Source organism: Schistocerca americana, chromosome X (assembly GCF_021461395.2).
Source record: "Schistocerca americana isolate TAMUIC-IGC-003095 chromosome X, iqSchAmer2.1, whole genome shotgun sequence".
Lineage (NCBI taxonomy): Eukaryota > Metazoa > Arthropoda > Insecta > Orthoptera > Acrididae > Schistocerca > Schistocerca americana.
This window is the reverse complement of record NC_060130.1, coordinates 848,498,793-848,513,066: the sequence shown is the minus strand read 5'-3', so window position 1 is coordinate 848,513,066 and position 14,274 is coordinate 848,498,793. Positions and strand designations below refer to the sequence as shown.

Sequence of the window (14,274 nt, the reverse complement as noted above, 5' to 3'; positions counted from 1 at the left end):
GTTACCTCTATATAATCTGTCTCAAACCTTCTGGTGTCTCAAGGTCTCTGTCACATGTACAACCTTCTATCATGATTTTTAAACAAAGTGTTAACAATGATTAAATTGTGTTGTGTACAGAATTCTGCCAGGCAGCTTCCCCTGACATTTCATTCTTGCAGCCCATGTTCTCCTATTATTTTTCCTTCTCTTCCTCTTCCTACTATAAAATTCAAGTCTTTAGTCACAATTAAATTTTTTTTCTCCCTTAACTGTCAGAATAAATTCTTTTCTCCATCATGTATTCTTTAAATCATTTGATCATCTGTGTAGCTAATAGTCATAAAAACTTGTCCAACTGTGGTGGTTGTTGGCTGTATGTCTATTGTCCGTATGATAAAATGTTTGAGTTAGCTTACCCACATCCCTACCGTATTATTCATTGTTAAACCTATTCCTGCATTACTACAGTACCCAAATGTTGAAGTCCCGTTCTTCTTACCCCTACATCTGAATCCAACATTTCAGTTGCTTTTTTTCAAGCTCTCTAACCTACCTACTTACCCACCCACTTCCCCCCCCCCCCCCCCCCCCGCCACCCCCCACCCAGTTTAAGGCATTTAATATTCCACACTCTTCTATTCTCTTCTTGTCTGTACTGTTTGTCTGCGTTCCACTTCTGTATGAAGCTGTACTATAGACAAATACCTTCAGAGAAGTCTGTCTAACATTTAAATTTGTTTCATACTAGCCATTTTCACTTCTCTTTCTCAGAAACTCTTCTATTGTTATTGCTGCTCAGAATTTTATATTGTCTCTGCTTTGGCCGTCATTACTTATTTTGCTGTGCAAATAGCAAAAGTCGCCTACTATCCTTAGTGTCTCGTTTCCTTATATAATTCCCTCCACATTGCATGAATTAATTCTACTGTGTTCCATTATCATTGTTTTACTTTTGTTGATATTCACTTTATATTCTCTTTCCAAGACATTCCCGGCTGGGTTGGAGATTTTCTCTGCTTGGGGACTGGGTGTTTGTGTTGTCCTCATCATTTCGTCACCCTCCTCACCATTTGTGACAGTGGCTAGATTGGACTGTGGGGAAAAAAAAAAAATAATAATAATTTACTGGAAAAAAATTGGGACTTTTTGAGCGCTGATGACCACGCAGTTGAGCGTCCTACAAACCAGTCATCATCATCATCTTTCCAAGACATCATTCATTCTCTTCAGCTTATATTCAAAGTTCTTTTGCTGTCTGTGACAGAATTACAATGTCACCAGCAAACCTCAAAATTTTTCTTTATCTCCCTGAACTTTAATTTTGTTTTGAAAGTTCTGTTTTCTCAATGTATAGGCTGCATAATTTTGGGGATAGGTTGCAACTCCCTGCCCCCTCTCCCCCTCCCTCCCCCCATCCCCCCCCCCCCCCACCACCACCACCACCACCACCACCACCTGCTTCCCTTCTATCTCGTTTCTCTTAAGCTGCAGTCTGATTTCTGTACAAATTGTAGAAAATGTTTTCTCCTTGTGTTTTATCCCTGTTACCTTAAGAATTTCAGAAAGTGTATTCCAGTCAACATTGTCAAATGTTTTTCCCTAAGTCTACAAATGCAGGATTTCTTTTCTTTGTTCTATCTTCTCAGACAAGTTGCAGGATCAGTATTGCTTCACATGTTTCTACATTTTTTCTGGAGCCCAAACTAATTTTTGAAGCTGAGTTCTACCAGTCTTTCCATTCTTGTGTAAATAATTTGTTAGTATTTTCCAACCATGACTTATTAAGCTGATGGTCCGGTAATATTTATTACCTGTTACCACATGCTTTCATTGGAATTAGGATTATTAGATTGTTCTTGGTGTCTGATGCTATTTCACCTATCCTGTGTATCTTGCATACTAGATTGAATAGTGTTGTTTTTATGACTAGTCCTCCCAAGGATCTCAGTAATTTTCACAGAATGTCATGTGTTCCATATGCCATGTTTCAACTTAAGCCATTTAGTGCCTTGTCAAGTTTCCTTTTTGTAATATTGTTTTCATGTTTCTTTCCTTTGTATAGCCCTTCTGTACATTCCTTCCACCATTCAGCATTTCCTTCTTTGCATGGTAATGGCGTACCATCTGAGCTCGTGCTATTCACTAGCTGCTTCTCTTTCTTCCAAAGGTTTGTTTAATTTTCCCATGCACACCATCTTTCATCCCCCTCTTCCTTCATGCTTGTACAGCTTCACATTCCCCTCTAGCCTTCCCTGCTTTACTTTTTCTTTAAATGTCATGTTTTAGAGGTCTGTCTATCCTAAATGTTACACAATCTCTGCATTGCGCAATTAGTAAAAGAAACCAAGGAGTTGGTGGGGCACTCCTCTCCCCCTCCCTCCCCCTTGGAAAGAGGATATAAGATTAATAAAACACAAGGAAAAAGGGTTAATTGAATGTTATCAAGTTAAATCAGGCTATGCTAAGGGAATTAAATAAGGAAATGACACAGTAAAAGTAGTATATAAGTTGATATTTTGGGAGCAAAATAACTGATGAGGGCTGACCGGGAGAGGATATAAAATATAGTCTGAAACAGTAAGAAAAGTGTATCTGAAAAATGAGTTGTTTACATCTATCAATCTTCTATCTTCCGTACATCCATAAATTGAAGTCCCATGGCATGCTTTCTGCCTGTATATTTGGTCCGGTTTTGGCTGAGATTTGTGTACATCATTTGCAAATATTTTGTGGAAATTGGCAGAACTGTGATGAATTATTCTCCTGGACTGTGAATATGATGCCGTTGCCATCTAGGAGTTCTGCCACCACAACTTGAGAGGGCAGCGAAGCTTAATCTAAACCTGTTTCTGGCCTGGTGGTCTACCGGTAAAGTACATGCCTGGAAACTGAAATGTTGCAGACTCAAATTCCGTGTAACCCACTCATTTTTCGCTCTGACTTTTAAACTGTCATTCATCTCTCAATGACGTGCACATCACCATAAATGAAATGTGGTTCAAATTCCACGTTAAGCTGTAGGTCCCCGTTCCCAGTTGGATATAAATATAGGGAAAGACCTGAACTGATTTAATGAAACAGAAAACCTAAATGTGGATTGCTGTATTGGAACCTGAAACTCACTGCTCCTAAATGAAACTCCAATGCCTTAGTTGCTATGAATTTTATCTGCCCATTGAATAGAGTGGACCCACATTAATCAAGTGCCATATTTGTTTTAACAATGTGTGTTAATGGAGACAGTAAAAGTTATAGAAGGTGAAGAATAACCAGTGCACCAGCAGCAACAGCACCACCCTGGCCCACGCTGACTGCTACTACCACACAGCAGCATTGCTCTGTCACTGGGACGATACTGGCTATTCTTTGTGTTTTACTTCCCCCTTTTTACACATATAAGTAACACAGATATTGCACTAAACTATTTTGGGAGTGCTTCTCCATCAAAGTGGAAGCAAACTGACACTTTCCATTGACACTGGGCATCATGTGAAAGACATGACTAGCTGACTGCAGCTACTCATTGAAAAAATGAAATTGCAAATATCTGTCAAAACCTCATAGAAAATGTACCTGACAACTCTTAGGAGGGACATCAAGTGTACAGCTACTTTACTACCTGTTTTATGAATTATTTTGTTTTCAGTCCTGTGAACAATACCACTAGCTTGCACATGCAAAAGCTTATCATTTCTTAGGATGATTTTTTCATTCTGTGTACAATAGCACCCAATTTACCCTTCATCTGTAGACTTTCCCAAATGTTGCTAAGGTGATAATTAAAGACTTTCAGTGCAAACAACTTTGCTTAGTTGGTAATTTCATCAGTGATTTTTGAGGCGCACAGTGTTAGAAATGTCAAAATATTTTAATTTTAATTTCACACAACTGTTGTAGATGTAGTTCACTGTTCTCTTTCAGTTTTTCCCAGTGTTTATGTTCAGAAATTCTTAGACCATGGGAGACAAAAGGTAAGACACTTTCCTTGTTACTGTCCTGTTATACAATTGCAAAGGATGGCATTTAACTCTCCAAGTCACACTCCAGCAAGAAAAGTAGTGCCAACAATACTTACTTTTAGTTTGAAGGCGCTTTTACTATTTCAGTATATGTTTCATAGAATTAATTCTTTAGGTGGAGTTTTCCAGAGTATTGCATTTTTGAGTTGTGTCAGTGCTCTTGGCAGAATTCGATATGCCTCCTAATACTGGTGTTTCATTCTTTGTGTTATGGATATTTCTGTATTTATACCATCTATGTGTGTCATAATTTTTATTAGCACTGCTGTCAACATGCTGCAGTAGTGTCCAGTTGTAGAAAAGTGAAATGAAAAAAGAAGCTGTGAACAACCTCAGTAACTGATCAACATTTACTCACAAACTGGAATTGTTTTATCTGTGTGATAAAATAGTACACCATGTGCCAAATGGGCACAGGATTCGAAGATAATGAAAGTAAATGCAGTGGTACTATAATGTGCTGGTGCATTTCCATTTTGTTGTGAGCAGTGTGTAGACTGTTGGTGAAATTTGCCATCCAGTGCTACAGAAGACTCCATTTTGATCCAGTTTTTCACTGTAGGCTTTAATTCCTTGAAGTTCAGATACAGACTGTAAATGTTGGACACCACAAAGTGTAATCTGAAAATGCTGATTATGGTTTCTAGAGGCCGGGAAAAAATCTGTCCAATGTTAATCATATCAGAGCACAAAGATTTCCTCTGAAGTTAACTACATTGAAGTTGGACAAGGAAAGTGTTTTATCACACACAAATCGTGCCTCTCTTTTCAAAATACTTTTTATTGCTCTTATGTCTGATGGGGAGGTGGTAGTTAGCTAGTACAGTCAAGAAACCTCATGTAAAGAGATCAATTTGGGGGTGATGGATTTCTGATGTGGGGAGATTGCATGTTGTAGGGGCGTACGGGGCCTCATATATTCATTGACGAGGAGAGAGATGCTGTTAACGTCTTGATACACAGTGATGCGATATGTCGACCACATGTGCAACTTGCCGGAGAGGCCATTTATCCAGACATCTTCATGGATATTCACTTCTTTTCTTATCAAGGTATGGTGACTGATGAATTTCTCACAGGTGAAGACATTCAATGCAAGAGCTGGTAAGAGCATGCATGGGCTGTGTTGGGTACACAAATTTTGGCATTTCAGGTACCACTCCACTAAATCAACTTTCCAATACCAATAACTTCTTGGATGACCTCATAGGAACCATGCCACATTGCTGCCAAAATTGAGGCAGCTATAAGTAATCATGTTGCTTATGAACTGTTTTGTTGAGGACGGGATTTTCTGATTTTGTTATTGATTTTTAAAATGTATATTTTCATTTTGAGAAATTTGTAATTGTTTTTGTGGAGACTGTTTTATGCTAAAAGTGTTGTTTGCTGTAAACTTCCCAATACCTTGATCACAAAATTTGCTCTCATTTCTTTACTATCCTTAACTTGTAAACAGTAGTCTTCTTAAGAACCTCATTAATTGGTGACAAGTACTAAGATACTGTACATTAGCGTTATACTGTCTCCCAGAAAGTGCAATAAGGAAGCCATTTTCAATGAAATTGTAAAATAAGAAGTGCAGCATGACTGAGGATATGAGAGTGATTAATAGTTGTAAATTTGGTACTTGACTGAGAAAGACTACAGCTTTACATGAAAATTTCAAGTTATATATTTGATCTGATTTTAATTTATAAATGAAGTAATTATTTGTGTGTGTGTGTGTGTGTGTGTGTGTGTGTGTGTGTGTGTGTGTGTGTGTGTTTCTGAAATAAATTATGTGCATACTTTTACAGAGAGGACGGTACTTTCACCATACATAATGTGCCTTCAGGATCATATGTACTAGAAGTAGTCAATCCGGATTATGCCTATGAACCTGTGAGAGTGGAAATAAATTCTAAAGGCAAATATAGAGCAAGAAAAGTAAATTATATACAGACATCTCAAGTAATACCAGTGACATACCCTTTAAAACTGAAGGCTCTGTCTCGCTTAAGGTATTTCCAGGCAAGAGAGCAATGGAGAATCACAGATTTCCTGTTCAGTCCTATGGTGAGTATATATTGTGTAGTATTGTATATTGTCTTAAAATTTCAGTGAGGCAAAATACTGTTGAAACACTGTGGATCCTATAGTTTTAGTAGTCTTCCCGAGGGAACTAAAGTAATGTCTGAAAACTGATCTGTAACTTAGTAAAATTACTTAAACATGTCCAAGACAGATTTTTAGTATTTTGTGCTTGTTAGCATAATCCAATTTTATTTATGTTACTTATAGTTCATTGAACAGCTTTTTGTATGGTATATAAATTAATCAAACTTTCTGCTGCTGCTGTGGCCTCAACCTTTGTTTCCTCTGCCACCAGTGAGACGTCTGCTTCTTATTAGTAGTTTGCCAACATACTGTCTGATGAAGAGAGAGATACGTTACTAGAACTAATTCTTACAACTTCATTTAAATATTTTTGCTGCTGTTAGCTAACAAAATTTTCTTTGATTGACTGAGGTCGTTACATTAAATTGTTTCATGGGTTCTTCTGCATTTAATTCAGTCATTACTAGCCACTGGTCCATTGCTATACAAGTAGTTTATGTGAAATCTCCTGACTGAGTGTTGGCTCTCCAGCTGAAGCAGTCATTCTCATGTTTTTAGTGGTAAAGTTGTGCAGACAGTACACTGTGGTAGTAAAGAAAAGAAAAAGAATCACTTGTCAAAAAGTTTTGTTTCTCTCTTCCATACACTTTCCCATCCTTTCATGTAGTAGATCACTGTAAAGCCTTACTGTTTATTTGAACTCTGTTACTTATGTGACTTGCATGAATGTGACAGTTTGCTTTCACTTACTTTGAGATGTGGTAGGTTTTGGTTTTCATCCCATATTTTTAGAACCAGATTGACAGCAAATGTGTAGCACTTTCCATGTTACACTCAACAATATACACAGTATTCTTTATCAATAGGAAATTATTGTAGTGCTATAATATCAAATAATTGCAATTTATTATTTCTTTTCAGTTTCTTGTGTTTTAAGCTAGTCTAGGCATACACTGCATTTTAACACATTACAGCTCCCGATGGTTGGTGATTTGTTTAAATAAGTGCAAATTACTTCATGAAGCATCGTGGATTAAACTTTTCATACTCCTCCTGAAAGTATAAGTGTAATTTTTATCACAAATATTTCTTATGATAATTTGTGCGTAACATTTTAAGAATACTATTTTTCAGCGGTTTTATATTACTGTGAAATGGTAAAAAACTTGTACAGAATCACATTATTTGTCAGTAAGAGCAGGATGTTTAATGGAAATCACTTTTTTTACATGTCAAGTTCCGTAGGACCGAATTGAGGAGCAAATCTCCAAGGTCATGGAACATGTCAGTACATAAATTAAAACATAAAAGTAATAACAGATAAAAATAAAATGTTTATGAACTGAGAAAAGTGAAGCCATAAGTTTAAGTAAACACAGTTAACAATATAACATAAGAATCAGCTTAATTTTTCAAGGAACTCCATCAACAGAATAGAAGGAGTGATCCATGAGGAAACTCTTCAGTTTCGATTTGAAAGTGTGTCTATTACGTGAAAGATTTTTAAATTCTTGTGGTAACTTATTAAAAATGCATGCAGCAGTATACTACACGCCTTTCTGCACAAGGGTTACGGAAGTCTGATCCAAATGCAGGTTGGATTTATGCCGAGTATTAACTGAGTCAAAACTGCTTATTCTTGCGAATAAGCTGATATTGTTAAGAAATGACAGTAAAGAAGAGAGAGAGAGAGAGAGAGAGAGAGAGAGAGAGAGAGAGAGAGTGTGTGTGTGTGTGTGTGTGTGTGTGTGTGTGTGTGTGTGTGTGTGTGTGTGTGTGTGTGGGCGCGCGCGCACAGGGGTCGACAAGAGGTTCACGAACTTACACAACTTATTGGCTGAACCCCCCATTTCTTAACCAAAAATATCCTTTTGGAATGGGAAGAGTTACCCCAAAATATAATACCATAAGACAAAAGCAAATAAAAATAGGCAAAGTAGACTAGTTTTCGTGTGGAACAATCACTTACTTCAGATAACGTTCGAATAGTAAAAATGGCAGCATTAAGTCTTTGAACAAGATCCTGAATGTGGGCTTTCCACGACAGTTTACTGTACATGGTGTCCCAAAAAGAGTGACCCGATTTTAAATAGAATTATTTATTAGAAAGAATTGCATACTAAATTACTCAGAAAAGTCAGAAGTTTATAAAAATCCATCATAAATGTTCAGTATGCCCTCCATTGGCTGCACGGGCGACATCTAGCCAATAGCCGAATTTGTCCCAAACTGGGTGTAAGGTGTCTTCTGTCACTGAAGCTACAGCAGCTGATATTCTGGCTTTTAGTTCATCAGTGTCATGAGGTAAGGGAGGAACGTAAACTCATTGTTTAACATATCCCCGCAGGAAGAAATCAGATGGTGTTAAGTCAGGGAACCTAGAAGGCAAAGAGTGCAAAGCCTGGTCTCTCGGTCCTGTACACCCTATCCAACGTTGAGGCACGTTGGCATTGAGGGAACTGTGTGCGTTATTGTGACAGTGCGGTGGTGCTCCATTTTGCTGCTAGATGAAATTGTCAGTCAAGTTGTGAGAATAACCAGTTCCGTAGCATTGCAAGATATAATTGTCGTGTTACAGTTTCTTCCTCAAAAAAGTAAGGTCCATAAACCTTGCTTTGCAAAACAGCACAAAAAAAATTCACTTTTGGCTAATCACATTCGTGTTCAATTGTTTCATGAGGATTTTCGAGCCCCCATATACGTACATTATGACGGTGAACCTTACCACTAATGTGGAAAGTTTCCTCATCACTGAATATCAACTGCGACATAAAAGTGTCATCTTCCATGTCCTCTAGAATAGCATTGCTAAAGTCTACTCGCTTCACTTTGTCAGTATCTCGAAGAGCTTGTACGAGGCTGTAATCAGTATGGTTTGAGACCTAAACGACACTGTTACACACGCCACACTGTCATGCGCAGTAACATACGTTTTTAGCTAGCACGACAGCACAAAATCAATTATGAAAAGCCCCACTGAACTGCAATCAATGATTGAGTATGACTAAATTCAATATCATAATACGCCTTCTGTTGCGTGAACGCCGTATTGTGCGAGACTGGCTGCACGCTCCAGATCAGCACTGGTAGCGACGTCTAGCGGATTTTTTCTGAAACTCTAGACCGTGCCAATTACATCTAGCACTGTTTCAGTTACCTAGTGACATTTGCCTCAATATTATTATAAGTTAAAATCGGGTCATTTTTTTTTGGGACACCTTGTATATCTGAACACCTAGAAATTTGAACTGTTCAGTTTCACTAGTCATATGCCCGTTCTATGAAATTAAAACATCGGGTTTTATTGAATTGTGTCTTAGGAACTGTAAAAACTGAGTCTTACTGTGATTTAGTGTTAGTTTATTTTCTATAAACCATGAACTTTTTTCCATAAGCCATGAACTTATGTCAAGGACTGCACTATTTGATACTAAGCCAATGTTGCACACAACATCCTTTACTACCGAGCTAGTGTCATCAGCAAACAGAAATATTTTAAGGTTACCCATAATACTAGAGGGCATATCATTTATGGAAATAAGGAACAGGAGTGGCCCCAACTAACTTGCCTCAACTAATACATGTTGCATTAAATTGTGCACCCACTAATTAAACCATTTGAAGGTAATGGTTTCAGCTAAGCAGTTAAAACTAAGAAAACTTTAAATTATTGTCCGTGACAAGTTACAGAGACAAATTTTCTGTGATGTTTGCTGGATAAAGCTTGACTACTAAATCAGCTATGGTAAAACTACCATACTGCCATTTATTTGGTTAGAAAATGAGCTATACTGCATGACAGCACTGTGGCATGGCGAGATAGTCGACATGTGTTTCTGTAAGTTGTAATGTTATTAATAATTAAATCTAAACATTGTGTGTTTTAATTTTTGCTGCAGCACAGACAGCATGGATGAACTCTTATTCTAAAAGGTACTGTAGATTAGCATGTGTGAACTAAGACTATAGTGAAAAAGAAAACTGAAATTAAATTTTAAAATTTTTTTCTTCTCAAATAACAGTTTTTACCGTCAATGCTTAAAATTTCCACTTCCAACGTCACTACAAAGTTGACATTATTGATGGACCCCTGTGGGCTCAAAATTCTTGCTTCCAAGTTCTTCATGGGTGCTATATCTGCGAGTAGCGGGATATCAGTGCATGCTCAGAACCCAGAACAGAAACACATGAAGCTGCAAGGTGGACTGCCTGCAGAAGAGAACACAATAGGAAGCTGTACCTAAGCTAAACACAGCCGATTGACAGTGGACAGGACACAGGAAAGGATAAGACCAAAGCAACATATGTAAACAATGAAAAGCAAAGCAGAAACCTCTGCCACATCAGTATCAACAGACAAAGAGCAAATAGAAATACAATCCAAATTGCAACCAGAGAGAAAGACCAAGTGCCAAGTGAGGTAGTCATTGAATAGCCTGTAGTGCTGTGATGATAGTTTCCAGATGTTAGTATAGTACAGAACTGACTGACCATTCACTGGGTGGTTGTATTTATATTGGCTGTGAGGAGCACTATTGGCTGGCATATTCATGTGGCAGGACAAGTGGTATGCTTATGCTGTGAGTGCAGCACTGTGGTGAGACTGTGCCCTCTGACGACCATGTGGGTCCATTTCCTCTGGGGAGCATTTAACTTCTGTGGAGTTGGATACCAGAACAGGTGTGGGTTTTAGCTTGCCATTGATTGGCTGCCATTTTATGACTATAGCTGCACAAAAATGCTTTTTGAACCTATTGTTTTCTGGCACATTTTGCTCAATACGTCCAACTGAGAAAGGCAGATCATCCTACAGGTAAGGGTAACACACACACACACACACACACACACACACACACACACACACACACAGAGAGAGAGAGAGAGAGAGAGAGAGAGAGAGAGAGAGAGAGAGAGAGAGAGAGCGCTTTTCATTTCAATATCTTTCTGATACTTCTTGGACTTTCCTTTAGTGAGAATGTGTAGTGTTTGTTCCATTGAAACAACAGCACCATGCTGATCCTGCAGCTGTGGAGCACTATATATAAATTGAAGGGACATTTCCACTCATCGCCACCAATTCCATTTAATGTCTCACTGCAGCTGGTAGCAGTAAACCCCCTTCAATTTACACACAAATTATTATCTTTGAGCTGCATTCATTCAGTGTTATTTTATTTCCCCATTATGTACTGCAGATGTAATGAGGGGTAGCATGTTATTTATACACAAAAAAAAAAAAAACGGTTTTTGTGCCGACATATGGTCTTCATTCTCATAAATATTGATATTACATCTGCTACCTATCAGTGCAGGACTTAAATATATTATATTTGTCAATTGACAGTTTTTGAAGTTACTTTATGGCATGTATTTGACACATATTTACATATCTTTAGAAATGGTACAAAGCTCTCATCTGTCCTTCCAATTAAAAAGAATCAATCCGTACAAATACTGATAAATAGTGTTTTCTTTATGTAATAAGGAAATGTGGTTCTGCCTTGAACAAATACAATCTTGAAACTTCCTGGCAGATTAAAACTGTGTGCCCGACCGAGACTCGAACTCGGGACCTTTGCCTTTCGCGGGTGAGTGCTCTACCAACTGAGCTACCGAAGCACGACTCACGCCCGGTACTCACAGCTTTACTTCTGCCAGTATCTCGTCTCCTACCTTCCAAACTTTACAGAAGTTCTCCTGCGAACCTTGCAGAACTAGTACTCCTGAAAGAAAGGATATAGCGGAGACATGGCTTAGCCACAGCCTGGGGGATGTTTCCAGAATGAGATTTTCACTCTGCAGCGGAGTGTGCGCTGATATGAAACTTCCTGGCAGATTAAAACTGTGTGCCCGACCGAGACTCGAACTCATATCAGCGCACACTCCGCTGCAGAGTGAATATCTCATTCTGGAAACATCCCCCAGGCTGTGGCTAAGCCATGTCTCCGCTATATCCTTTCTTTCAGGAGTGCTAGTTCTGCAAGGTTCGCAGGAGAACTTCTGTAAAGTTTGGAAGGTAGGAGATGAGATACTGGCAGAAGTAAAGCTGTGAGTACCGGGCGTGAGTCGTGCTTCGGTAGCTCAGTTGGTAGAGCACTCGCCCGCGAAAGGCAAAGGTCCCGAGTTCGAGTCTCGGTCGGGCACACAGTTTTAATCTGCCAGGAAGTTTCATATCAGCGCACACTCCGCTGCAGAGTGAAAATCTCATTCTAAATACAATCTTGCTTGTTTTACTACCCACACAAGTTTCAGAGGTGTTCCTCCATATTCAGTGGGTTTTATTTATTATCTGTTGAACAATATACAAAGAATTTATGCATTAAGATAGTTACCAATTTTTGAGATTATAGTGTTTACATTAGTACAAGTATTGACAGAAATATTAACATGAAGTATAAATAAATACCTAATTATTACATATTGGTGTTCACAAATCTCTCTGGTGTTTGCAGCACAGCTATAATGATTGCCTTCCAGTATGTCATCTGTGATTAATATGTGGTTATCAATGTTTTATTGCCCAATTTCTCAAAATTTTAGGCCTAATATGATGTTGATTCTTTTCCTCCCTGGAGTAATACTGTCATTATATTGTTTCTTAAATGAAGGTTTGCTATTTTACTACGTGACTAACATTTTTTAGGTTATAGTACTAATTCTTGAAAAATGTGTTGAAATGTATGCTGTTTGGCTTCATGAAAAGTTGATTGCGGAGAGGGAGTAGACTATGTATGTAAATGTGTGTACTTACTTTTTTAATGTTTTCGTGCTTCTACCGGGTGTTTGAGTGGAGCTTCATAACAAACACTGTTTCACTGCTTGTGTGATGTTTACTTGTTCTGGGTGGGAACTTTGAGTTTTGCAGTGACACTGGGCTGGGGAAGGGGGAGTGGAGGGTGTCTTTGATTGTTATAATTTTCTGTGGAGTGATTTTCCCACATTTAAGAACTTTTAAGTCTATGTTTATGTCTGTTTGTCTGTGAGGTGACATGTTAATGTGGAATTACTGCTGTTACTCGTAAGTGCCCTTGTTTGTTCAGTGTATGTGACGTTGAAATTTCTACTCGTTTGTCCAGTAAAACTAAGTTGCAGTTTTGATCCATGAGTTGGTAGATCCCAGATGTGTTGTGTTAGTTGCCCTCAGTTTCTTTTGTATAGAGTTGTTTGTTCTTTAGGCAATTTTCGGTCCTTGTTTATTGAATATATTGCATATTCTGTGAGCTGTTCTGTTGTTGTAGGTAAGTGTGTGCCATTTGTCCTTGTGGATGCTTTTTTTTTTTCTGTGTGTTTGTGTTCTGTGTGCCTGTGGTTGTGCATTGGTGTCAATCTCTTTGCTTCTGTGTGTTGGATGCAATTTTTGTTTTCGTTTTAATTTTTTGGATTAGTTCGCCTATCATGTTTGTTTTGCATCCATTTTCAACTGCTGTTTGTTCGATTATTTGTACCTCATTTTTGTAGTTGTCCTCCACCATTGAGGGCAGTTTGATTCTATATGTGTACCATGTGTTGCAACCCAGCATCCTTTTGGGTAATGGGGTGGTTTGAGTGTTGATCTGTGGTTGTGCTGGTGCTTGTGGGTTTTCTTAATATTGAAAATTGCTGTCAGTTATTGTGTCTGTGTATTGTGATGTCTAAGAAATTTAGATTTTTTTCCTTGTTTGATTCTAAGGGGAATTTTATCTATGGGTGAACTGTACTTATTTCATTGTGGAGTAGTTGTATGCAGTCGGATGTTTCATCTAGAAACCATACAATATCATCCACATAACGATATGTTATTCTGTATTGTTTGGGTTTCACTATGGTTTCAAATATTTTGTTTTCAATGTGATTTAGGAAGATGTTGGCTAGGATTCCAGTGATTGGTGATCCCATGGGGAGTACATCCTATTGTGAGTAGAAGTGGTTTGTCAGATGTGAAATAGTTTTGTTCTGTGTTTAATTTTAGAATGTTTGTTATTTCTTTTATGTGGGATTTGGAATGTGTTTTTGTTGTTCTAATTTTTGTTTTATGATGTTGATGGTTTCTGTGGTGGGAATATTGGTGTACATGGATGTGATGTCAAATGATGTGAGTTTGGCTGTTGTTGCTATGTTGATGTTTGATCTTTTCTATAAGCTCTTCAGTGTCGTGTATACTTCAGTTGTTTTTTTGTGTGTGTGTGTGTGCGCG

General features: G+C 38.1%; 1 protein-coding gene across 2 annotated transcripts in view; it reads left to right on the top strand.

Moving 5' to 3' along the window:
* The window catches only part of LOC124556713 (ER membrane protein complex subunit 7 homolog), an 82,095-nt gene that overhangs the window by 13,825 nt on the left and 53,996 nt on the right, over positions 1–14,274 (top strand). For both annotated transcript variants that reach the window (XM_047130700.1, XM_047130699.1), the window contains exon 2: positions 5,801–6,059. In XM_047130700.1, the coding sequence (XP_046986656.1) occupies positions 5,801–6,059 (259 nt within the window). The remainder of the gene's footprint in view (positions 1–5,800; positions 6,060–14,274) is intronic.